At 35.8% G+C, this 24,444-nt stretch overlaps 4 protein-coding genes across 6 annotated transcripts; all 4 read left to right on the top strand.

The window, feature by feature from the left end:
* Positions 1-597: 597 nt before the first annotated feature.
* LOC122316593 (tryptophan--tRNA ligase, cytoplasmic) lies at positions 598-6,697 on the top strand. The gene is made up of 11 exons (XM_043133245.1): positions 598-1,074; positions 1,156-1,275; positions 2,256-2,441; positions 2,800-2,917; positions 3,279-3,365; positions 4,491-4,583; positions 4,785-4,865; positions 5,433-5,504; positions 5,858-5,926; positions 6,051-6,161; positions 6,307-6,697. Exons 1-11 carry the CDS (start codon positions 827-829, stop codon positions 6,355-6,357), a joined length of 1,236 nt encoding a protein of 411 aa, XP_042989179.1. The 5' UTR covers positions 598-826; the 3' UTR covers positions 6,358-6,697.
* Positions 6,698-7,380: 683 nt separating this feature from the next.
* On the top strand, positions 7,381-13,283 carry LOC122316621 (putative clathrin assembly protein At5g57200). Its single transcript, XM_043133296.1, has 15 exons — positions 7,381-7,618; positions 7,740-7,809; positions 7,940-8,037; positions 8,764-8,902; positions 9,034-9,161; positions 9,246-9,338; positions 9,473-9,523; positions 9,866-9,931; positions 10,044-10,109; positions 10,209-10,289; positions 10,368-10,445; positions 11,788-11,958; positions 12,062-12,137; positions 12,302-12,417; positions 12,611-13,283. Exons 1-15 carry the CDS (start codon positions 7,529-7,531, stop codon positions 13,022-13,024), a joined length of 1,737 nt encoding a protein of 578 aa, XP_042989230.1. The 5' UTR covers positions 7,381-7,528; the 3' UTR covers positions 13,025-13,283.
* A 757-nt stretch (positions 13,284-14,040) lies between these two features.
* LOC122316623 lies at positions 14,041-16,682 on the top strand. Its single transcript, XM_043133299.1, has 3 exons — positions 14,041-14,609; positions 16,071-16,229; positions 16,395-16,682. The coding sequence occupies exons 1-2, from the start codon at positions 14,174-14,176 to the stop codon at positions 16,196-16,198; spliced, it is 564 nt and encodes a 187-aa protein (XP_042989233.1). The 5' UTR covers positions 14,041-14,173; the 3' UTR covers positions 16,199-16,229; positions 16,395-16,682.
* Positions 16,683-18,149: 1,467 nt separating this feature from the next.
* Positions 18,150-24,132, top strand: LOC122316622. 3 transcript variants are annotated; one of them, XR_006244284.1, is made up of 6 exons: positions 18,150-18,433; positions 20,020-20,237; positions 21,477-21,701; positions 22,245-22,396; positions 23,349-23,594; positions 23,709-23,850. XR_006244284.1 is itself a non-coding variant. In XM_043133297.1 (5 exons), the coding sequence occupies exons 1-5, from the start codon at positions 18,299-18,301 to the stop codon at positions 23,897-23,899; spliced, it is 921 nt and encodes a 306-aa protein (XP_042989231.1). In that variant the 5' UTR covers positions 18,152-18,298; the 3' UTR covers positions 23,900-24,132. The 3 variants fall into 3 exon arrangements, 1 of the variants encoding a protein (XP_042989231.1); XR_006244285.1 differs by lacking the exon at positions 23,349-23,594 and adding an exon at positions 22,611-22,739 and having other exon boundaries at positions 23,709-23,846; XM_043133297.1 differs by lacking the exon at positions 23,349-23,594 and having other exon boundaries at positions 18,152-18,433; positions 23,709-24,132.
* The last annotated feature ends 312 nt before the right edge of the window (positions 24,133-24,444 follow it).

Below are 24,444 nucleotides of genomic sequence, written 5' to 3'. Positions count from 1 at the left end.
GAAAAGAACACCACCAAATTTGGATAGAAAGATATACATATACCAGAAATGATACCTGCATATATATGTGTGTAAACTCCGCTTATCTTAACAGTAAATTCAGTATATCTGTTTGATATATGTAAACTTATTATTTGTTAATATAATAAAAGGAAAATGAAGGGTTGTCACTCTTTTACTATTTATTTATTACTCTTTTTATATTTAATTTTTTTTAATTTTTATTTTATTTAATAGTTAAAAAAGTGACTATTAGTAAAATTATATCTTTTTTAATTTTTTCTTAATTGCTAAAGATGTTAAAAAAATATTTTAAAAAAATTCTTAATACCCTATAGGTAGTAAATAAATAGTAATATAACTCTATCACTACTTATAATAAAAATAGATAAATTTAATTATTTATATTTTATCTAAATAATATAAAATATTATTTATTAATGATTATTTTTAAAGACATTTAACATGTAGATGAGCCTCGTGTATTTGTCTCTCCCACAGTAGAATAGTAGATCTTCTTGGTTGTTTACACATCAGATACCACTTGCTTTATTCGAAGCGATCTAATTCGAAGGGGTTTAAGATCCCCTAAAGCCTTTATTTTGACGACGTCGTTTGGTATTGCATGTATTTTGCGGAAGAATAAGCTCCAAGAAAAATGCTCGCTTCCCCTTCACCAGTTGGTTATTTCGTACTATCCGCCGCCTGAAACCTCTCCGGTCATCTTCTCCGTAGATCCGGTAATTGGATCCCGTTCAACTCTCTAAAAGCTAAATACTCCATTCCTGCGCAGTAGACTAGCAGTGTTGGAAGATCAAAAGAAGATATGGATAAGGAAGAACTGGAGAGGGGCGCTTTACAAAATGAAAAGGAAAAACAAGAAGAAGAAGAAGAAGAACAGGTTGTGAATCCATGGGAAGTTTCGGCCAAAGAAGGAGGCAAGATTGACTACGACAAGCTCATCGAGAAGTTCGGCTGTCAAAGGCTCAACCAATCGCTCATTGACCGTGTCGAGCACCTCACCTCTCGCCGCGCCCACGTTTTCCTCCGCCGCGGCGCCTTCTTCGCCCATCGGTACCACCCCCATCCCCATCCCCACCTCTTCTTATTTTGAAAAAAATATGTGTTGAGTAGAATTTGATGGATGGCACACAGGGACTTCAATGAGATACTGGATGCGTACGAGAGGGGCGAGAAGTTCTATCTGTACACGGGTAGAGGACCCTCGTCTGAAGCTTTGCACTTGGGGCATTTGATACCCTTTATGTTCACTCAGTACGTCAGTTTTTCTGCTCCGTTTGCTGAGAAATCATGGTTTTTGGTTCCCTTCGTCGTGTTCGCTCAATTGGTTAAAACAAAGGGAAATAAGAAGAAGTTATTTTTACTGGCATTAAACGGAAAACCTTACTTAAAAAAAAAAAAAGGGAAAACCTTATCCAAACAAAATGAAAAAGGATAATTTATTCGGTAGTTCATTTTCTTTTCTTGTGCACTGTTTCGTTGCTCAGAGAAATTGGATAAAAGAAAGAAAGGGAGCAAATTAAGAAGCAAAACCAACAGAAGTATTTATGTAGATTATATTGTTTCTTAATGTACGGTATTTCTTTCTGCTCTGGTTGCTGTATGGAAAGAATAGAGAAAAATTTCCCTTTATTGTCATTGAATTGACCGCTAAATTTTTGGCCAATTAGCTTTAGGTGTGTACCATTATGTTCCAAGTGGAGGTTGTTTATTATGTTCTGTTTGGTTCTGGCTTTCTGCTCATAAAAACCACAATTTGAGAGAAGGAAACAAATTTTTTAAAGCTTTGGTTTGGTTGGTTTGGTTGTTTTGGTTCCGGTGTTTTGCAATGGAAAGAAATGAGAAAGATACACTGTGTGCATATATTTTTTTTCAACTACAGGTAAATAGAAATTACTAAATTCTGTTGGCTTTGGTTCCTATATGGAGCTTAAATATGTTGTCAAATATGTATTTGAATGTTTAATTTTTGTTTCTCGGTAAATTATTTTTATTTCCTTTACGTTTGATTTGATTTTGGTGTCAAAGAATATGTAAATGATTCAAATCAGTCCTGATAAAAAAAATTCTAATGATTCGAATTAGTTGATGAGGATCCATGGCAGCTGCCATGTTATTAGGATGAAGATTAGTTTGTTAGTTGCAATGTAAAAATATGAGTTTGTCACATCTTTTAAACACAATCAACCGCATTGCAATCATAATTGTTGTGTGCATGTGGCTTTTGGTTGTAGATATTTGCAAGAGGCCTTTAAGGTTCCTCTTGTTATACAACTTACCGATGACGAGAAGTTCCTGTGGAAAAATCTGACGGTGGAGGAGAGCAGGAGACTCGCCAGGGAAAATGCCAAGGACATCATTGCCTGTGGTTTTGACATCAGAAGAACCTTCATCTTCTCTGATTTTGATTATGTTGGAGGGTGAGTAATGTAGAACTGTAACTTGACATCAAAATGAAACCACAAACTGGCATCCAATCATACATGATGGAATGGTATTGAATCATTAGGCCAGGCACGAGGGATCTTATAACAGAATGAGCATTTCTTCTTGTTGACCTGTTTACAAAGGTTTCTGCAAATTATTATTGATGCTCCTAATATGCCATGAGGATATATTTCAAAAGTCAAGCTCAAATTACATATTAATTTAGACTAGCTATGTTTTCTATGATATGCACCTCAAAGTTTACGCATGTATTTTGAAGCTAGTGGGGGAAAAGCCTTTTTCATGCACGGCTAGAATCCTCAGACTGGTTTCTGAGAATTTTCTGTGCAGTGCATTCTACAGGAACATGATTGAAATTTCAAAGCGTGTGACATGTAATCAGATTGTGGGTATATTTGGTTTCGTTGGTGAAGATCATATTGGAAAATATAGTTTTCCGCCTGTACAGGTATAAACCTCTGCTGCTTTATATACATAAAACATGTGAATAGTATGTGCATTGTGCCATGTATCTTATCAGATGGTTTTTGGACTATTGTGTTTTGCATCATTACATTGTTGTGAGTTCTCGAATGTCAATTGCTTATGCTGTATTTATCATGTTTCTATTTCCATGTAAGCAAATATACGGAGATTACATTAGATGATGCAAAAATTTCTGCAACAAGTACCTTCCCTGTTAGATTCCTGTTTGGGATACCGCTTATTAAAAAAAGAGATTCCTGTTTAGGAAATCATAATGGTTGGTCAAGAGACTCTAGGAATATCTGTGGAAATCATATACTGTTCTCCCCTTTGTGTTATTGCAGGCAGCTCCTTCATTTCCCAGTTCATTCCCACACTTATTTTCAGGCAAAGATAATCTCCGTTGCTTAATTCCTTGTGCAATTGACCAGGTTGACTCCTCTCATGGTTTATTGTTATTCTTCAGTTTATATATGCATTTGAATTTGATTAATTCTTATGAAACACATTGTGCTTCACATATGAGATGTTTAGACCTAGAAGTCTGATTGAGAATATATACTTTTTATATTTCAAATATTGAATTTGGCCTTATAAGGTATTTGATAGAGTACACCAAATCCTGTTTGTATTAATAATTAACATGGTTGATTCTATGTAGTTTTCATCATCTTTTTATTATGTGGAATTGGAATGAAATTCATAAGGGACTCGTAAAAAAAGAATGCTGTTGTCCAGATAAGAAGGTAACTATTCTGGGGACTTCAGCATTTCAAATATTCCTCCAAGGAAATTGCATGTCATAAGGACCTTGTAATGACTTGCAGTAAGTGTGAATGTGAAAATGATTACATTTCAATTCCCATTGTAATCCAGCTCCTCTTCATTTGCTGAAAGATTATAATGTAGCAAATCAAGAAAAGGCCTCTACTTCTCAGATTGCTGCAATTTGGAATATGGTTCCGATATGTCTATGGCGGTGTCTTTGGAGGGAGAGGAACAAGTGAAACTTTGAAGATCGTGAGCGGCAATTGGATGAACTCAGAACTTTCTTTTTTAACACCTTGTTCCAATGGTCTATTGTAATTGATTTTAATGGCATGACCATTCATGATTTTCTTGTATCACTAGAATATCACTCCTAGGCATGGCTCTTGTATATGACTCATGTACTTGGGCTTTGCCTATTCTTATGATCGATAAAATTTTATTTACTGATAAAAAAAGCCATGAAATGCATGAATAAACCCAAGTTTCCAAGAATGGCCTTTCCATCCTCCTATAAAGTCAGACAAGAATGTACAGAAACATCTTTATCCTCAAATAAGAAATGATCTGGAAACAACTTCTTTGGGAAAGCTTACAAACTATGGATCAAACAAATGACTATAATTTACCAGAACTTTGGTGATATACTTTTTATCTGATCTGTGCGGATTTAGTGAAGTTAATACAAAATTCTTAATGTTGTTCTCAATTTAGTTATCTTATAAGATATGTGATAATTGTTTTGTCCTTCAATTTTTATGATACTGTTTCTTTGTTGAGCTATTCAGGATCCTTATTTTAGAATGACAAGAGATGTTGCTCCTCGAATCGGACATCACAAGCCTGCATTGATTGAATCATTATTTTTCCCTGCCCTGCAGGTAATCGTATAATTTAGCATAGAATCAGTGGTGTGGTAAATATTATAGGCTGACTAATGATACATTGGAAGTGGAGGAAAAAAAAAATTGAGTTCCCATAACCATGCAGCGGGAGACAGGAAAAAAATTGATTTATGCTGCTTATGGTTGATTTCTTACAAAGCAGTCATAACTCACATCAGGGAAACTGGATGCTTGCAGGGGGAGACAGGAAAAATGTCAGCTAGTGATCCAAACTCTGCAATATATGTGACTGATTCTGAGAAAGACATTAAGAACAAGGTTTGCCTCTGGACTTCCTTATTTATTTTATAGCGAGGAGTATGGGTAACATGGTCGATAGATATTTATAATCATGCAAATTGAGTGGTAATTCGGTCATCTGTTGCTACAATGCTTAGTTTCCAGAGTTAGATCTATGGTTCTTACATTCATTTGGAGTTCAATAGGTAATGCCAATTGGTCCGGTAAGTGTTCTCTAGCTGGAAAGGAATGTTTTGGTGACACATGAACAGTTTTATATGTAATGCCGTGCTTCTGTCTCATTTGGGTTATTTGGAGAATGAGAAATGTTTGGTTATTTAATGGCTTTGAGCTCTCTACAATTAACCTAAAACCCTCTTTTCTACTTATTTACCTGATTGGATGGCTGCTTTTGGCTACCTTTTCTTGATCTATCATATGTTAGGTTGTATTTTTTAGGGGAACTTCCTGTGTCCAATGAAATTCCTTACTATTTTCCAAAAGAAAAAAAAAATAGAAACAAAAATATGTTGATAGATCCACACATATGTTATTAGTTCTTTTTGTGTCCTTTTTATTTACATTAACATGTTTTTACATCTACAGATAAACAGATATGCATTCTCTGGTGGTCAAGATTCAATAGAGAAACACCGCCAACTTGGAGCAAATCTTGAGGTAAAGTTTCTTGCTCATCCACTTCTTATGCTTCACATGTAGATTCCAAAAGATTTCTCCGTAATGGTTTACATGATTACATGCTGCGACTGTCAAGTATATTTGACTTGTTTATCAATTTATATCATTAAAATTTTGAATTGTTTTATTACCAATGAAATTGGCAATCTAACTTTCTCAAAGGTTACCTAGGCAAAAATATATGACGAATCTGCTAATTCATTGCCGCAATTGCATGATATTAAAGGGGCCAATGCTGAATCTAAGTTATGATTTTAGGAATTCTTTGTGAGTGTGTACCTTTGAGTATGTAAAATTTTTGGGTAATATTTATGTCACTTGGTCTTTATCAGGTTGATATACCAATTAAATACCTAGGTTTTTTCCTAGAGGATGATGCCGAGCTTGAACACATAAAGAAGGTCAGGTTGCTCCCCCTATTTGATTTGATAAATTTTCTGGTGATTTTTTTGGCTACGTCATACAACCGCATGCATGTTTCTGCTCAGGGTCTTTCTGAAGAATACTTGTGTTGTCCTTTTGCAGGAGTATGGTGCGGGGCGCATGCTGACAGGTGAGGTGAAGCAGCGGCTCATAGAAGTTTTGACAAAACTGGTGGAAAGACATCGTAGGGCTCGTGCTGCTGTGACTGATGAAGTAAGTTTCCTCAATTTCTTACCCTGGTACGAAATTCTATTTATTAGAAACCGTATTGATATCTTGGTCATTTTCCCTTGTTCAGTAATTTGTTTTTTGTTTTTTTGTTTTTTTGTTTTTTTGTTTTTTTTTTTCGGTTTTTCAGATGGTGGATGCATTTATGGCAGTGAGACCCCTTCCCAACATGTTCAACTGATATTCAGATGTAGAACGGCCATGCTGATCCCTCCAAGATTTTGTTCCAGAAATTTATTATTATTATTTTCAGGAGATCAGTCATTTTCAACTCAAAATTTCATTTTTTACAAAACCATCAAGCTAGGAAACCAAACCCATCTGTTATTGGTGATATTTGTTAAGTGCCTTAGCTCTTACCCAATGGAAATTTGTGACAGAGAGGATTACAGTTTAATTAACTTGGTACAGTTGCAGCTGTCAAATGCCAAATTCAGGATGGGCTGGCTCCCCAAGTTGGGTGAAAATTACGAGAAGTGTAACACAAAAGTAATATTATAAATTTGTGTGGTTTTATTTAATCTGTTAATTTATTTTATAATAAAAATAATTTTACAGTACGAAGAATTATATTAAATTATTTTAATTTAAAGATTATTTTTATGTAATATTTTATAATCAAAGTGTTCCTCGAAAAATATTGAAGATCCACAAAAGCAAAAGCCCAATGACTAAAGGTCCAAATCCGACAACCACGTAAAACTCTCTTCCAAGTTATATTATCCTTATCATGAATTAAACAGTCTTTTTACAGCAAAATAAATATTGCAACAAATGAATGTCTTGCTTTGAAGAATCTATGTTTCAATTCTATATCATATGGAAATATCATAATTTATATATATATATATATAGGTATTTTAATTTAACTAAAAGAAGAGGCATCCATTTGTCGTTCTTACGTGAATCCAAATTTTATGATATGGAATGACCAAAACAGCCATGCTTTCCCTATAACAGGCCGGAGATAACGAAGGGCACTTACGGGAAACTGGGGGAAAAAAGAGAACCCGCCATTTTGTTATTGGCGCAAGCCAATGGGAACTGATCCTCCAGCGAAAAGAGAAAATGATTGAATTACATAATCCTCGGACAACAACGCATTAAACTTACGAGAAGACCCTTTACTATTTTTGTTAGTACATTCTCGTTGCGCACATTTTGGAGAGAGCGAGGAAGATTAAGGAGAGAGAGAGTCGTTATTTCTTTGTTGGCTCGACACGGTTACAGAGAGAGAAGAAAGAAGAAGAAGAAGAAGAAGATTCATCTCCTCCTTCTCTTTCCCTCTCTAATTCTCATTCTGTGATTAGAAACAATAAAATTGAGCATTGTTTTCTGCATTCATAACAAGAATGGGGACGTTTCAGAGCTTTAGGAAAGCCTATGGAGCTCTCAAGGACTCCACCAAGGTTGGCCTCGCCAAGGTCAACAGCGAATTCAAGGTACACGTGTGTTTGAGTGTGTGTATCCCATATCATCTATTTCCTTGCGATTTTTGTCAACGTTTAGATTTCTTTTTTGTTTTTTTGTTAATTCTGTACCAATTGTTTTCTTTGTTGGAAGGATTTGGACATTGCCATCGTAAAGGCCACCAATCACGTCGAGTGCCCTCCTAAGGAACGTCATGTTCGAAGTAAAGTCTTTCATTAAAAATTTATGTTCATATAGCAATTCGATATCGTTGAGGATTCGGATCTGAGGATTCGATATCGATATCAGACAAACTTTTACTCTCATTTCTGTTCTTTTTTTCTTCATTACAGGAATTTTTTCTGCGACATCGGTGGCATGTCCGAGGGCTGATGTGGCCTACTGCATACACGCACTGGCAAGGAGAATGGCCAAGACAAAAAATTGGATTGTAATGCCTCTTCTTCTTTGCCTTCATTTCTGTTTATCATTCTTCGTATGCTGTCTTTGGTTTCTAAATTGCTTGTTTCTGGAACACATATGGATAGAAGTATAAATTTTCGGGAATTTAGAACCTCTAAAGTACTTTGTCAATATTTTCTTATTATTTTTCTAGAGACCATATAACACAAACAATCGGACATTATAGTTTTGTATGGAGGAGGGGTGCATTAGAAAACCAGCTTAGCCAGTGTGACTGGTTGATGAGAGAGTTTGCCCTGCCAAGGCCGAAGATGTGAAGTTGAGTTGCTAGGGACCGGAAAATAAAACAATGGAAATTGAGAGAGAAAAAAAAATTAAAAAAAAAAAAAAAGAAGGTCAGTGGCCCTCTAAATATAGAGAATTACTTAAATCATGAAGAAACAATAGCCATTTAGTGCTGGAACTGTCTAAGGTTGTATGAAATTATTTGGTACTCTGAGAGATGTAATAGCGTTGCATTGGATTCACCCCTTCCTCCTTTTTTGCTCTCTCTATCCGAAGAAGTGGAATTTAAATCTCAAATGGCTTCTTTTGCACAAATATAGGGACATTGGTATCATGCTGGGGAGATGCTTTACCACATCCATATGTTGATCCGATGCAGAAACTGCTCTTAGAAGAACTGTTCTACTTTTTTTGTAGCAAACATGGTATATTAAGTAATTTACCAAAATGACCTCATCACTGCCTGCAGGTTGCTATAAAGACATTGATAGTCATTCACAGGACATTAAGAGAGGGCGATCCTACATTTAGAGAGGATCTTTTGAATTACTCACACAGAGGACACATCCTCCAAATATCCAATTTCAAAGATGATTCAAGCCCTCTCGGTAAGTTACTTCTGCCTAATGATTTACAGGTGTAGTTTTTCTTTTTGTTTGTTTGTTTTTTAGTCTGATTTGTAGATGCATTTTGATTTTTAGTAGAATAAAATCTCCTTAGAACAAATTTATCTTTGCAGCTTGGGATTGTTCTGCATGGGTTCGAACATATGCACTATTTTTAGAGGAACGTCTTGAATGTTTTAGAATCCTAAAATATGATATTGAGTCAGAGCGTTTGACAAAGTCGTTACCAGGAGCAAGCAAGGTTGATTCTTGGCATACTTTTTGAGTCAAATAATAATTCCTTTCAACATGGTTAAAAGTACAATAGATATCTTTGATGTAACAGGTACATAGTAGAACACGGATGTTGGGATGTGATGAGCTATTGGAGCAGCTACCTGCATTGCAGCAGCTTCTCTACCGCCTTATTGGTTGCCAGGTAACTTTTTACATGGATTACTCAGTACAGTTGGTTTTCTGGAGGCTAGTATTTTGGCCTTTGATAATACTGCTGAATTATTGTCAATTTTGTTGTCCTACGATGGCCTTTCTAATATGCGCTACGTTTTGCAGCCTGAAGGGGCAGCTTATTGCAATTATCTCATACAGTATGCCTTGGCCCTGGTATGCATGATATGTATATCTATATTTTTCGAGTAGAGCTTTATGCATTTTCAGCCCAGCAAACCTCCCTTAGCATTAAAATTGAAATCTTTTAGAAGAAAACATGTGCACATGTGCATGTTCATAGATGTGCTGCCCCTTTCTATAGGATTTTCAATGGTTTTGTTAGGTCTTGCCTTGAAGGGTAGTTAACTTATGTATTTCTTTTGTACATCTTTGTTGGATCTGTAATTACCTGGTTTTGTGCATTGAATTTGTTATTTTGGCTTTCTGGAACTTTTGGAACAAATTGTTACAATGCCCGTTTGTAACCTTTGAGTCTCAACACCATTGTTCATGTAGGTATTGAAAGAGAGCTTTAAGATATACTGTGCGATCAATGATGGCATTATAAATCTCGTGGACATGGTAGGGCTATACTATAATTATTAAGTGCCTTTTGGACCAAATCAATTGTATTATGTACCTTTTTTAAATTCTTTTCCCCACAATACAATATTTACCCAACACTGTCCTGCAGTTCTTTGATATGTCAAGACATGATGCCGTTAAAGCTCTCAATATATACAAAAGAGCGGGCCAACAGGTGTACTATAGATTGCAGTGAATTTCTTCCTGTGTTCTACAAGGATGTACTTATAGACATCCTTGTGAACTGATATCTTTAGGTTCTATTGTAATACAGGCAGAAAATCTTGCTGATTTTTATGATTATTGCAAAGGTTTGGATCTTGCTAGGAACTTTCAGTTTCCAACATTGAGACAGGTACATCTTTTGCCTGAAAGATATGACATCTAACTTGATGCTAAATGAATTCACAGCTCTCTTTTTTGGACTATGCAGCCTCCTCCATCATTTCTTGCAACAATGGAAGAGTATATAAAAGAAGCACCTCAGACAGGTTCAGCAAATAATAGACTGGTGAGAAAATGTGTGCATATGGTTAAGGCCTTTCTTGCATACATACATGCATTTGGTTGCGATGAACTTTTGTAACATAGGGTTATGTAATTTTGCAATTTGTGTTTATTAAATGTTTTGAGATGATGTATTTGAAATTTCTGCTCATGTATGAGAGGAGCCTGGTTTTATGCCCTTGGAGGTCTGACATTGCTCGAAAACAATGCATTAGAAAAATAAATAAACTACCGAAGGAAGCATCTGCTGTTGTAATTTCTCTTTTTACCTTCATCTTACAAGTGGTTCTTTCTATGCCTCTTCATTTTTGAAACCCTTTTGTTCCTCAGGCTTGGAAAATTGAATTTCTACAAGGGAGTAGAATAATGCTGCATCACAGAGCTGGTTGCATAAATGTTTTAGTATTTTCATTTTACCCTTAATCATAATTTTTTCCAGCTTGCTTGAGTTTACTTTCTGGCTATTGTCCTCAGGCAATCTATGTAGGTGACATTTTTAACAGTCACATCTTCACTTCATGTCTTACTGTCATCTTTACTCGTCTTTCTGTGTTGGTTTTACTCTCCATACTCACCATAGCAAAAGGACTGAACTGGCCATCATTTCCAAATTATTTTGGATTGCAGTGGATTCTGACATCCACCATTTTTTCATATTAACTATTTAGGAGGAAGTTTTACTGCATCACTGAGATGCTATTTTTGAGTATGGATGCTTTTCAATTTGCCAATATCATATTGTAACTTGAGTTCCTGAAAATGTCTGTATCTAGTTGGCCTTCAATCATCCTCGAATCTGTGTTTCTTTGTTATATATTTGACAGCCTGGTTACATTAGGGGATCCTGAGACAATCTTTGAATAGGCTATTTAACAGGTCCAATAGGTTTGGGCATGCATATAATTTATAGGTAGAATAGAATACATTTTTATCATCCTAGGCCTTGTAATATATCACTTTTGCTCATGTTTCTTTATGTGGTTAAGTTCTCCACATGGATCTATTTAACAATTCCAAAGTTGATTCTGAACATCAGAAACCTAAGCAATCTGGAATTTCAGATATGTATTTACCTAGATTTTACTGAAGTCTCCAACTTTTCAGATTAATTAATACGTAACACAATAGTTTTCCAGAGCTGCCTACTTTTCCAAATTCTTTCTCAAAATTTCTATTCTTCTTTGGAACTCTGAAATAATGGTTATTTTATTTTGTTTGATTTGCTTAGCTTAAGCCTCTATTCATTTTAACCTTACCCATAGTGATTTAATATTAAATATAAAAGGAGTGTAATTCAGGAATTGTTTGTATTTGGGTTTCTGATAGATATGTCTTTCCAACATCAGGAGTATCAGGAGACGGAAAGATTGACTGTGAAAGCTGATGGACCTGAAGAACCTTCTGAAAGTGAAAAACAAGAGGAAAAAGAAGAGGAACAGCCATTTGTAGTTACTGAAGAGCCTGAGGAGGTGGAACCTGCACCTTTGATATCAACTGAAGATACTGGAGATCTGCTGGTAAGCTGTTTGTATATGTAGCTCATGTTTCATTTGAAGTTGATTTGGTGAGCTATAGAACATGCTCTTTTATTTAATTTATTATCTTCGCCCTTTTGTTCAGGGTCTGAATGAAATTAATCCAAAAGCTGCAGAACTAGAGGAAAGCAATGCTTTGGCTCTTGCAATAGTTCCACCTGGTATGTAGCATGGTTTTTTATATCTAAGTGAGCACATGTCTCCATGGCAGGGTGTAATGACAGTTCCTTGTTTGAATGAATATGGTCCATTTTGTTAGAAGCACCGATTGCTGTTTTCCAATTGAGGCATCTCGATACATACATTTTTTTTCTGAAATATGCAGGGACTGATGCTTCAAGTAACCGTGATTTGAGAGACATTAGCGGGACGTCAGGTTGGGAGTTAGCACTAGTTACCACACCAAGCAACAATACCACCCCCTTTGTGGAAAGCAAATTGGTTTGTATAATTTGCTTGAGATAAAATTTTGATTTCATTAATTTATTAGGTATTAACTGAATTGCTAAAGACTGGGATAAATTATTTGAATACTGAAGAGATAAAACTCGGTTGGTCCTAATTGATCCGTTTCTACATTGACATCACTACTATTACGTTCAAACTCATGAGCACGACTCGGTTTTGGATGCAGGCGGGTGGGTTTGACAAGCTGTTACTTGATAGCTTGTATGAAGATGAAGCTGCCAGGAGACAAATACAACTGCAGGATGCAGGGTATGGATATGGAGGAATGGCCATGCAAAATCCTTTCGATCAGCAACAGGATCCATTTGCAATGTCCAACAACGTAGCACCCCCACCCAATGTGCAGATGGCAATGTTAGCTCAGCAACAGCAGCAACACCAACAACAGCAAATGATGTTTCAACAACGGGAACACCACAACATGTCGATGGTACCTTACCAGTACCAACCTCAATATCCTCAACAATCTCAATACCCTCAACAGACACAGTATATGGGTTCTTCTAATCCGTTTGGGGACCCATTCCATGGCTACCCCCAGAGTTCAATGCCACAACAGGGAACTCACAATCTAATTTAGGAGATTTAGTTTTTTCTGTTTCCTGGAATTGATTGTATTCTATATTTATTTGGAGTAGCTATTCTTTTTTTCCCCCCCGTTAATTATTATCTTCAAGGTTAATAATCTCATTTTTTGTATACAGAGATAAATCGTGAATGTACGTCTTTTTGTATTGAAGAATCATTTGATACTGATTGTAGGCAAGCAAATGGATACGTTGTTCGGTCTGGCTGCTGTCCTGTTTTTATATTTGATCTTAAGAACTACTTTTGGATCTTGGGGTTCCTTTTTGTTTTGTTTTTGTATTGTCTTCGTGTAGCCGACCCTTTTTAAAATTCCAGTGAAAAAATCGTCATGCTTAAATGCTTAACAGTAATTTTCTTCTTTAGAAATTATTTTTTGAGCAAAAGTTTAAAAGACTTAAGAGAATCGTGTGTATTTGCGATTGATTAACAAATCTCAAACTGTTCTAACCGTTCGTTCGATTACATAAATTACGGTCTTATCATTCCTTTTTTATTTTATTTATTATTTACGAGCATTATTTGCATAAATAATGTACGTTTTATTTATGACGTAAAGCCGGTTGTACAGTGAATACCTGGGGCGGTTGTATATAGCATTTTTCATCCATGATTATATGGTCACATCCGGAAATTAAAATCAACTCAAATTATTGGACTTTTAATTACAATAAAGTCTCGTTTGACTTTTAATTTTTTTCATTTAATTATTTCTTAATTATTATTAATTTTTTAATAAAATATAAAAAAATAATTTTAAATTTTAAAATAAAAATAATATTAAAAAATAATATTCTAATCTTATTCAATTTTTTTCTCTATATTTTTAAATTTAATAAAAATATTTTTATTATTCAAAAATTTCTTTATAGCTTGTAAATGTTGACTCTTTCCGAGCCTATGGTATGGACTCGCGTTCATATGATAACCCTCTCTGTCTCTCTCTGCGGAAAATGCTGTTCGAAATTTCGAATTGTAAGAAAAACAGCACGACGCCTAAACTGCACACCATTACCACGTGCCAATCTGCTTTCTCATCAATCGCAATATCCGTGCATTTTCCTTATCTACTAATATATGTATATGTATATATATTCCTTCTTCTTACACGCCCACAACTCGATAAGTCTCCGTCTCGTCTCCGATGGCCAGAATCCTCGCGCAAAGCCTACTTCGCCGCTCTCCTTTCAGATCCGCTCCCTTTAGGGCACTATCTGTGACCTGTTCTTTGGCCCACCGTTCCTTCTCCAGCGGACAGGCCCAACTGATCGAGATCGACCAGGACCCCACCTCTTCCGGCTCATCCTCTTCCTCGTCTTCCTCTTTTTCGGACGATGACGGTGAATTCGGGGCCTTGGCGATGAAGAAGTTGGACGACTTGATCCACCGGATCATCGTGCAGAAGTCGACCCCGGATTGGCTGCCCTTTGTTCCGGGTTCCTCCTTCTGGGTCCCCCCGCGGCCTGGGACCTCTAAGGTGCTCGATTTGGTCGGAAAGCTTGCCGACCAGCTCAACCAGGAGGAGTCTCTCTCCCTCATCTCCTCGCGTGGCTGGCCTTGCTCTTCTTTCTTCCTCGACGGTATTATTATCAATTAGTATTAGTACATCATATATGCCCCCTTTCTGTTTGGCTGCCAAGAAGGTTCAGATTAAAAAGAAAAGGATAATTGAGGTTTTAGATGCTGATTTTATCTAATCGAGAGCATGCTATCTTTGCTTTATGTTGATAAAGAGCACTACCTTTTTCAATCATGATAATTAGGTTACCTCTAGTTGTTGCCAAGAAAGTTCAGGTAAAAATAGGGAGAATTTAGTATTATGTTAAGCTGGCTCTGTTTGGCTGCCAATAAAAAGGAAAACAAAGAGAAAATTGGAGTTGGCCAAGTGGTGAAGGTATTGGTCTTGGGATATCACTCCCATCAAGGTCCAAGGTTCAACACCTTATAGGTGTAAACAATCCTTTGGAGCTACACTCCCGGTGAAAAGCCAGCAATTTAACCAGTTTCGTGTAGAAAAACTTTCGAGGGTGCAGTGCACGGGACTGAGGTTTATTCAGTAAGGTTGGGTTCAAAGGACCCTGCCTTGGAGAGGTTTCCAACGTCAAAAAAGAAAAAAAATAAAAGAAAAGGTTATTCTATGAGGATTTCGGAACTTTCAAATTTGGTGGAATCTCTTGGTTTTATCATTGCCAAGTAGGATCCCTTTTGAACTGAATTCAAGGTGTAATCTTGTTTACTTTGAGTTGAAGCTGGAAAGAATCAATTGTTAGGATGATAGCCATTTCATGTAGGTTGGAGAATTACGAACCTCACTACGGTTATCATTACTTTGATCTTGAAGGTTGAAAGAGGACAACTGAAATGATTCACCCTGAGCTATCTTCTGAGACAATCAAGTGATTCTTCTTGGTACATGCCTACGTGTAACCTTTCCATTGATTGGTTTGGATCATACTGGATTGATGAAAAGCAATAAAAGAAAGTTCTGGTAGACAATGAAACAATGTTTGCTAGATGATTATTTGAAAGAGTTTTTAAATACCCATTAGATGCAAATGAGATTAGATGCACTTGAGTTATTTTGGGAAATAAATTTGAAGGAAAGTTTTAATGATTTAGGATTTTAAAGATTATTATACTGATAATTCCAACATGATGTGATAATGGTCCAAAAGCATCAGTGCCAAGTATTGGCGATGGCTATAATTGATGTATGAGATTAGACTTGAAATTTGGGAATCAGTTTTCCATGTAGTGGATGACCATCTGACCTCAACTGGAAGGACGGTACACCTGACTCGTTGAGCATCTTATCTGTAATGTAAGGAACTGATATTATTTCACCACAGGGATAATACGTGTTAAGTGTCATCATTAGCCTTTAGTTTGGTTTACAAATTTAAGTTTAAAAAATGTTTTAACATGTATTACAATTTTTTCCATTATTATGTTGGGATAGAATATTTCCAATTTTAATAGTGCACTGCTATGGTGTAATCTTTGTCGTAACATAAACCCATATATATTGTTATTTTTTTAAGGTAATGTAGCTGCTGATTCAATAGAGGTGGACTTGGAGGACAAGGGTTCAGCAGAGGTGGAAGAGGTCAAGGTGAAGGTTCTGAAAAATTCAGCAGGAAAAAGGGGATCCGAGGATGAGGAAGGATAACAGCACATCCCTTGACAGAATGGTGACTGTGGTAAGTACATTCACCTGTGGTCACCGGTGCTGGTTTTCTTTGTTCATGTGACCGTAATGAATGATATCAGCTTCTTTCTCCCCTATGACAGTTATTGTATGGTTGAGAAAATTAAAAAACAAAAATCGAAATAGTAATGACAGTTATTGTGGTTGGAACTTGCAGGCTTGCTAACCATTGTAGAAAGAGCAGAAAGGAGTAGCTGGGCTTGCATAAGGTTAGCGAGTAAATGGAAGAAGGTTGTGAAGGTGTAATTATGGCAGTTTTGGGGTAGGGGTTTCGCTCTTTTGCTCCTCCGATTGTCAAACCCATCTACCTCATGCATTGCTACAAAAGTATTTACTTTTCTGCAGTTTATGTTTCTGTCAACAACGTAGTCAATGCATCTTTTAAAATTCATAAGATGGTTTTTTCTTATCCTCACAATTCTTCATGATGATGTGTTTCTTTGAAGTGATTCTCTCTTCCCGCGTATGTGTAAATATGGTCATTGCCAATTTTTTTATTTATTTAAAAAATAAACAGTGGGTTTCGAACTCTTGTAAGAGACTAGGGTCGCAAATACTATTATTATTGAATGAAGAAGCGAAATTAAGGAATTTTGTGTCCTTTTTGACATTTTGGAATATGGGGATGAAAAGATTAAGCCATGTACTTTGCATTAGACTTGGCTATTCGTATTGAGCACAATTTGAAAAATAATAATAATAATACTTTTTTTTTTTTTTTTATTTCTCAATTATTGGTGCGGTTGAGACTTGAGAGCATGGGGATACAAATTTCGGATCTCTCTTGTGAGAAGAACGCATAAGAATGAGTTTTGCTCCATACAAGTACAGTCGCGTATTAATATGTGTATTAATATTGATTTATTTGTATTTAAAATTTAAATTAACAATGTTTTCAATAAATTTACTTTTTGATCAATTATATTATATTGGTACATAAATTAGTATACAATTGTGTTTACAATTATATTTTTCTAGAAGAAATCTGTCAAAAAATTAACCTTGAGATTAAGAAAATGCAGTTACATCTGTTGAGTTTTCCTCTTCCCCATCAAAAGGGCAAGGATAAGATATGTTACAATTCTGAGACGTAAATATAGAAGATAAAGAGGAATTTTGGAGGTTGTTCGTTTGGAATTTTTCATTTTACGAATATAACAATATATTTTTATTATTTCATAACATATATTGTAATATAAAGACGTTTTTGTAAAATAATGTTAGTTTTATAAGATATTTTACAAAAACATCCTTTTTTTTATAAATATTATTGTGAAAAGTGATGTGTGTATATCATAAATTAATATAATTTAATATTCAATTTATTTTAAATAAAAATTTATTTATAAATTTATTCATTCAAGATTTTTAAATGTTTGAACGGTGAAAGTGTTTTATTTCAAAGGTTTTGCAATAAGAATGTGCACATCATACAGATGTGGCGTATCCCAATTAGCCAAGTGTTGAAATTCGACACAATTGATCGGAAGACAATAACAAAAAAAAGCCAAGTGTCGAAATTCGACACAATTGATCGGAAGACAATAATAAAAACAAGGAAAAATAATTTGTATCAGCTCACAATTCTGGTTTGGATATTCAAAATTATTTTCATCATTTCATTTTATATAATTATTATAATTTTTTTAAATTTTCATAAAAAATATAATAAATAATTTAATTTTTTTAATTTTAAAATAAAATTAATATTAAAAAATTATATTATAATAATAATAATTTTTTAAAATTTTAACAAAATATCTCATTTCATTTTATGTTAATTATATAATTAATTATATCTAATGTGAACTATATAATCAAATTATACAAACTCTTGTAAAAATTGAATCTTATTTTTAATATATATATAACTATTTTTTCTTTTTTTTTTTTATTAATGAAAGCTACTTTTTGATAAATGGTTTGTCCGGAGAGACTTGTAATGGCAGGAGAGAGAGAGAGAGAGAGAGAGAGAGAGAGAGGATTAAAGTTTCAGAACAATCCCCGTCAGTTGCCATTGCAAGAAACCGATCTCTCCTGGTAGAGATCTCTAGTACGTAAATGGCGGAAGATCACGAATTGGTTTCGTCGCGCTCTCAGTCTACTTCTCCTTTTCCCTCTCATCCTTCATCGTCGTCTTCTTCTGCTGCTACTACCCAGAAATCTACCTCCGAAGACATTCTCCCGCAATCTCAGGTTCCCTACGATTCTTTTTCCAGTTTTGCAATTCCTCAAATTTCTTTTTTTTCCTACGATGTGTTAATCCTTTGAATTTAGCATGGAAAAAAGAGAGAGAAGGGTTTTGATGTCTCTTGTATACTGCATTCTTAATTAGGGCTTTTGCATCTGCGTAAATTCTCAGATTATACTTCTTTCTTGTTATAATGGAGCTTTAGAACAACTATATTGTGAGTCAAAGCATCCGTTATTTCGCAGCAGCAGCTCCCTTGTGTATACCTTTTTTTTTCTTCTGAATCTAGACGAAAAGGTTGATAACGCGACACGCTTGCTTCTAAACTCTAAAATTGCAGTTGGTGATTGATGCCAGTTTTCAGCCCGCTTAGAGCATTCCCAACGGTTTAGCCATTTTGCATACATCATTGAGAGAGAGAATTATTATTATTATTATTATTATTAGTTTCTTTCGTTTAACCTTCATATCTTTATATATCTCATGATCACGTTGCTTTTTTTTTTTTTTTAATTATTATTATTCTTTCTTCCTTTTATCCTCTATTTCTTTATTTTCTCATGATCACATTCTTTTTTAAAAGGAATAAAAAAGTAATATTTAGATCATATAGAGAAAGAATAGTTATACCATTGGAGACTACATTTCAAGAACTATTAGCTAATAGATAAAGTGCTTTTCCATTAGCTATTTTACATAAAAGTTCAGATAGACCATTGGAAATGCTCATATATTGTAGAATTTGGAAGTATTGTCCTCAAAGTTGTTAATATTTACTTGGATTTGAGCTGCCCGCAATGCCTTATATGGACCAGTCCAGTTTTTGAAAACAAGGTCGGGGGAGGGGAAGCCTGCATATGGCTCCTAATCTTCAGGCTTCAGCATATTGGCATGAAGTGGTTGGTATTAGGGTTTACGAGTTAGGAAAATCATATCAGTTATTTGCATATATTAATGTGGGGGGCGTAATTGCGTGTATTTAATAAGTTTTAAAATGAAAAATTGGCAATAGAACTTTTTTTTGGCTGGTTAACATAAAATATTGAAGTATTAAGCTTAAAGCCCCTACGTGGAAAATTATGAGACTACATAATCTGCATGATTACTGATACAGGGTGTTGGATAAGCTCCATTCTCGTACAAATGCATTATTACATTGTGGGTGAAGGAGGAGGTACAGAGTAGGTGAAGGATAAGCTCCATTCTCATACAAATGCATTACTATATTACTTAATCACTAGAAGGCCGGAAATTCTGGGTACAGTTCCTTACTAAAAATAATTATGAGAGAAAGACAGAGTGTTCACCTATATTACATTGCCCTGCTGCTTCTACCTTTCATCTGGAGGGGACTCCCTTAACCTTGTATTGTTTTCTTAAATCTTTGTTATATTAAGGATGAACATTGAGTGGGTATGCGAAAGCTCTTGATATTTGTATATTCAACGGGAAACGAATATTGGATAAGACGCATGTCATGTTTTGCTCTATGGTTCGAAACATGTATGCACATATATTTATCTTCATGCATTAGAGAGGTGGCTTACTTTGGGCTTCTGTCCTAATCACTTCATTGCTTCATTATTCTCAGGTTCCACTATTCTTCAGTTTTCCAGCTTGCCAAAATGGTGCTTTTCCGATGTTTCCAGTCATGTACCCTGCTCTTATTCCAGGCTTAAATCCCTTACAAAATCAGGAACAGATTAATCGTGGAGCTGGCATTTATGCCGTTCCTACTTTCCCATATATGGGGCCTGTTTCTGGACTTCCATCTAACGCTCTTATTCCTCTTACCTACAATATACCAACGTAAGCACTACAATGGTAGTTTGTTTTTGTTTAAAGACTGATCATTATGACTACTATTAAAATTCTTCTGTTCTGATACTAGGCATTGGTTCAGATAGGGTATATTGGTACAAAAATAGATTCATCCACAATTGTTCAGATGCTTTATAGTGAGATATGCTGGTGTACATATTTGTGGGCAGATGTGTTTGTGAGTGTATGCGTGAATGCGTGGATTTACAGATAACTATTATTTGTAACTTACAGTAATTAATTTAATCATGAAACAAAATGTTTATGATGAACCTGTTCCATATACTTGTCAAATATTTTTTTTTTTTTTGATATCTTTGGGTGTCCGGGCCAAGCTTACGCGCACCTCGACTAATCCCACGGGGCCTTGAAGTTAACGGCCAGGTAAACCTCCAGTGGCCCTGAGGGGACTCGAACTAGTGACCATTGGGGAGCAAACCCAAGGCCTGACCAATTGATACTTGTCAAATATATTATAGTTTAATATTGTACTCTCAAATAACTACTTAATTCTTTATTAGTCATAATGTCAGCAAGTTAAGAAGTGAGAAGGGGTAGGTTCTTTCTTAAGTTCATGCACAAGATGATCAAGGTCAGGGATGTTGATTGTGACAGAAGATGTGATTGCCCCTGGGGTACCTGAGGATTTTTCCTTAGACTTGCTTATTTGAGGCTTTGTTGGGTTCGGAGAGTGATGGTGTTGATGATTAAACTCCTGGTTATTTATGGAGTGGCAATTATTGCTTGCTACAGTTCACCATTTGTGTGACTGAAGTGAAGCTTTATGTCATATCTGAAGACCATGCTAGGCTACAAACATGGGCAAGTCCTCTAGTTTAATTGCAGAAGTGAGAAATGCAGCTGTGCTCTAAATCAACCCGGTTGGAATTAGAAAAGCAGTCTCTTTTTCTAGGACTAAACACAAGAAAATTCCCATATAAACCACTTTTTGCATCTCAATATATAATAAATTGTTCTTGTTCTGGCTGATGTTAAAAATATGTAAAGCCACTAGCAACTAAGTTAATCCAAATTTAGTGTATGCTAGTTTCTGTCAGATCTAGCAGTTTTCTCTGACAAGTCAGTTGCAGTCCCCCTCTCTTTTTCCCTTTTGCTTTTCGCGGCGAGGTAGAGGATGATGTGTTTTCTTGGATTATTTTAATATGTTAAATGTACTGAACGATTGTCCCCTTTTTCTTATCATGGTTGTATGGATGCCATCAACAGTAGACACGGTCCTGAGGCTGGGGTTGGGGCTGTGGGTGAAGAACATAGGGAAGCAGGGCAACAGCCTGCACCTCAAAGACAAGTCATTGTAAGGAGATTTCAAATTGCTTTTCAGCTTGATTTGTTGCTTATTCTAAAGCTGGCAGCAGTAATCTTTTTGTTCAACCAAGATGGATCAAGACACAGGCTCATTGTTCTTGTGTTTTTTGCTTCATTTGTCTACCTGTAAGTATGTAAACCTCCTAATTATTTTCAATCCCAGGCTTGTTCATGACTAAGGTCGATTATGTATCTTCAATTTTCATAGGGGCTTTGGTAAGCCTCTAGAACAACTTACACAATTTGATAGATTATGAAAAGCATATACGAGAGGAAATGACTTTAAAAATATAAATACAATACCTTTTTATTAAAAATAGATGTACTTTTGGGTATACATCCTGTGTACATGGGCTACACAGGATGACTTTAATAAAATCCTTGATGACTTAGCCAAGTACTTTTAAGCCTACATATCCAATATTGTCCGCCATTCAAATACAAGCTAAGATTTTATCATTTGGTCAATTAACCCGTGTCGAATGTATAGTATTCTGATCTCTTGTTATTTGGAGATTTATGTAAATGGTTTGGATCAATAAGTAAGCTGACCAATGCGTGTGAAAAAATGTTTTATGGACGTGGGTGTGTATATCGAATTTTGTTTTTGCTAAAGTGAAAAAATTTGTATGAGTGAAAGCTGAATATATTAGATGTTGGTTGTGACAGATACCAAACTGGAGCTCTGACTCCAATAGTACGGTGGCTGTCACAAGGCATGCAGAGAGCAGCTGCGCCTCACCATCCACCAAGGCCTGCTGTCAGGGCTGAAAATGTTCCAGCTGCTGCAGGACAGGGAGTTGAGAATGCTGCTGTAGTAGGTATATCCTACTTTCTTTATGTAAACTTGAGTGCATACTCATCACCAAAAAAGTAATTGAGTGTATAAAAAATGTTTTTTATTAACTTTCTTTGGCAGGTAGTTTACACTTTACATATTATTCTCTAATAGAAAGAAATAGCATGTACACGTAGATATTTAAAACACAAGTGGGGCTGCAATCAACCTGAGTGGCTGAACTTCTGATTGATCAGGTTGGCTCTGGCAAAAGGAACACAGCTTGAGCTTGTCTGGAGCTCAAAGCAAGCCATACAACTTCAGATGATTCAGAAGTTGCTTGGTGTTGGCTCGATTGTTGAATGAGCCTGAACTTTGGTCTCCAGGTCAGGCACTAGCAAACAAACTAGCAAAGCTGAGTTGAGTTGGTTCATTCAGCCTTAATATCAGGAATAATCTTGATTTTTTTCCAAGATGTCTTGAACCGTAGTTGGGCCTCAAGCCTCCTGTGAGCAACTTACCTTTGTAAATGTGTCACGTACATAGACATATGTACTAAAACGTATTTGTCCTTCTGAATTTTTTATTTTATTTTTTCCTTTAAACTATCCTGTCCAAAAGCCGTGTGTAATACAGTTTAGGCTAGTCAATTCCTTCCTCAGCCCTGAACCTAATCTGATGGATTGCTGATTGCTTACTGGCCATATAGGGAGCCTTAACAGTTCGTGTGTTTGGGTACTAAAAGTACCTCAACACTTCTCAACATACTCCACTACTATTCATTATTTTATTATTACTTTTTTCTTACTTTTTACTACTATTCATGACTTTTTATTACTATTCAATATTCTATTATTACTTTTCACCTATTTTTTTACTAATATTCACAACATACCTCAACACTTCTTAAACCCAACCCAACTGCAACGTTCTTACATTGTTCCTACTCGTGATAAGTAGCCACATTGACTGATTGTACTTCAATAAGTGTTTAGGCCTTGGACCAAATGGCATCTCTTCCCATGTAAAGTGTGGATGGCGAAGCTGTGGGTTTAATCCATGTGGTGGGTTATTTAGTTGTGTACTCAACTCTCAGTATTTCTTATAAGGATGGAGGTTTGAGTTTCAACCTGGTGGAGGCAATGTCGATAGCCAGTGGTGCTATGGAGCATAGCACTCTTTTACTAGCACCACTGTACCAAATCAAATCCTGCATTCTTTTACTTCATTTGGAAGTTAAGGTGGTAATTCCAAATATAAAAGAATTATTTTTTAGAACTGGAAACATACACTCAATGATCAGCAGCATGAGTGATTACATAACAAAATGCTGTTGTTTCATCAATGCATGGCAGAAGGTCAACCTGGAGCTCAGGTCGATAATCAGCATGCAAATGATGGAAATCTGGTGGTTGAGAATGAGAATGTGGCAGAACCTGGTGGGGGCCATGGTGTTAATCGTTGGTGGGCAATTGTGAAGGAGATCCAGATGATTGTCTTTGGTTTTATTACTTCCCTTCTCCCAGGCTTCCACAACATAGATTAAATCTTACCTTTCAGGTGAGCCCCTTCCAATCAATTCAGGAAGCAAAATTGTTTTTTTCTTTTGTCAAAAGCGTAGTGTTGTATGGTGCACCATTTTGGTGGAGAAGCTCTTATTTCGGATTTCAAATGGTGATGTAGATGTTATCTGTAAGTTTTTGTTTTTCCTTGAAGTTTGTGGTGTTAAATGCGGAGAATTTTCTGAAAGTAATGCTATGTTTGGTTTGTTTGTTTTCCCGTCATGTGCTTTTATCAACATGGGATTCCTCCAAATAACTTGAACATCATTCTGTTTTGCAATGCTGGCTTAAAAATTGCTAAAGGGCTTGGGGGTGTATGCTCCACCCAGGTCTAAGGTTCAAATCCCCTTGTATGTAAACGATCTCTAGGAAATTCTTTGCCGAGAGCCTGTTCACCACTGGGATTAGTCAAAATGCTGTTCTGGACACCTGGTACCAATTAAAAAAATGTTGTCTTAAAAAGTTAGTTTGTTCCAACCGTGGAAATTTCTTCTAATGCTTCAGTTTCACAAGATGTAGAAACCTCATA

The sequence above is a fragment of the Carya illinoinensis genome, chromosome 7 (assembly GCF_018687715.1).
Source record: "Carya illinoinensis cultivar Pawnee chromosome 7, C.illinoinensisPawnee_v1, whole genome shotgun sequence".
Taxonomy (NCBI): Eukaryota; Viridiplantae; Streptophyta; class Magnoliopsida; order Fagales; family Juglandaceae; genus Carya; species Carya illinoinensis.
The sequence above is the reverse complement of the archived record's forward strand: the minus strand, read 5'-3'. Positions and strand labels throughout refer to the sequence as shown.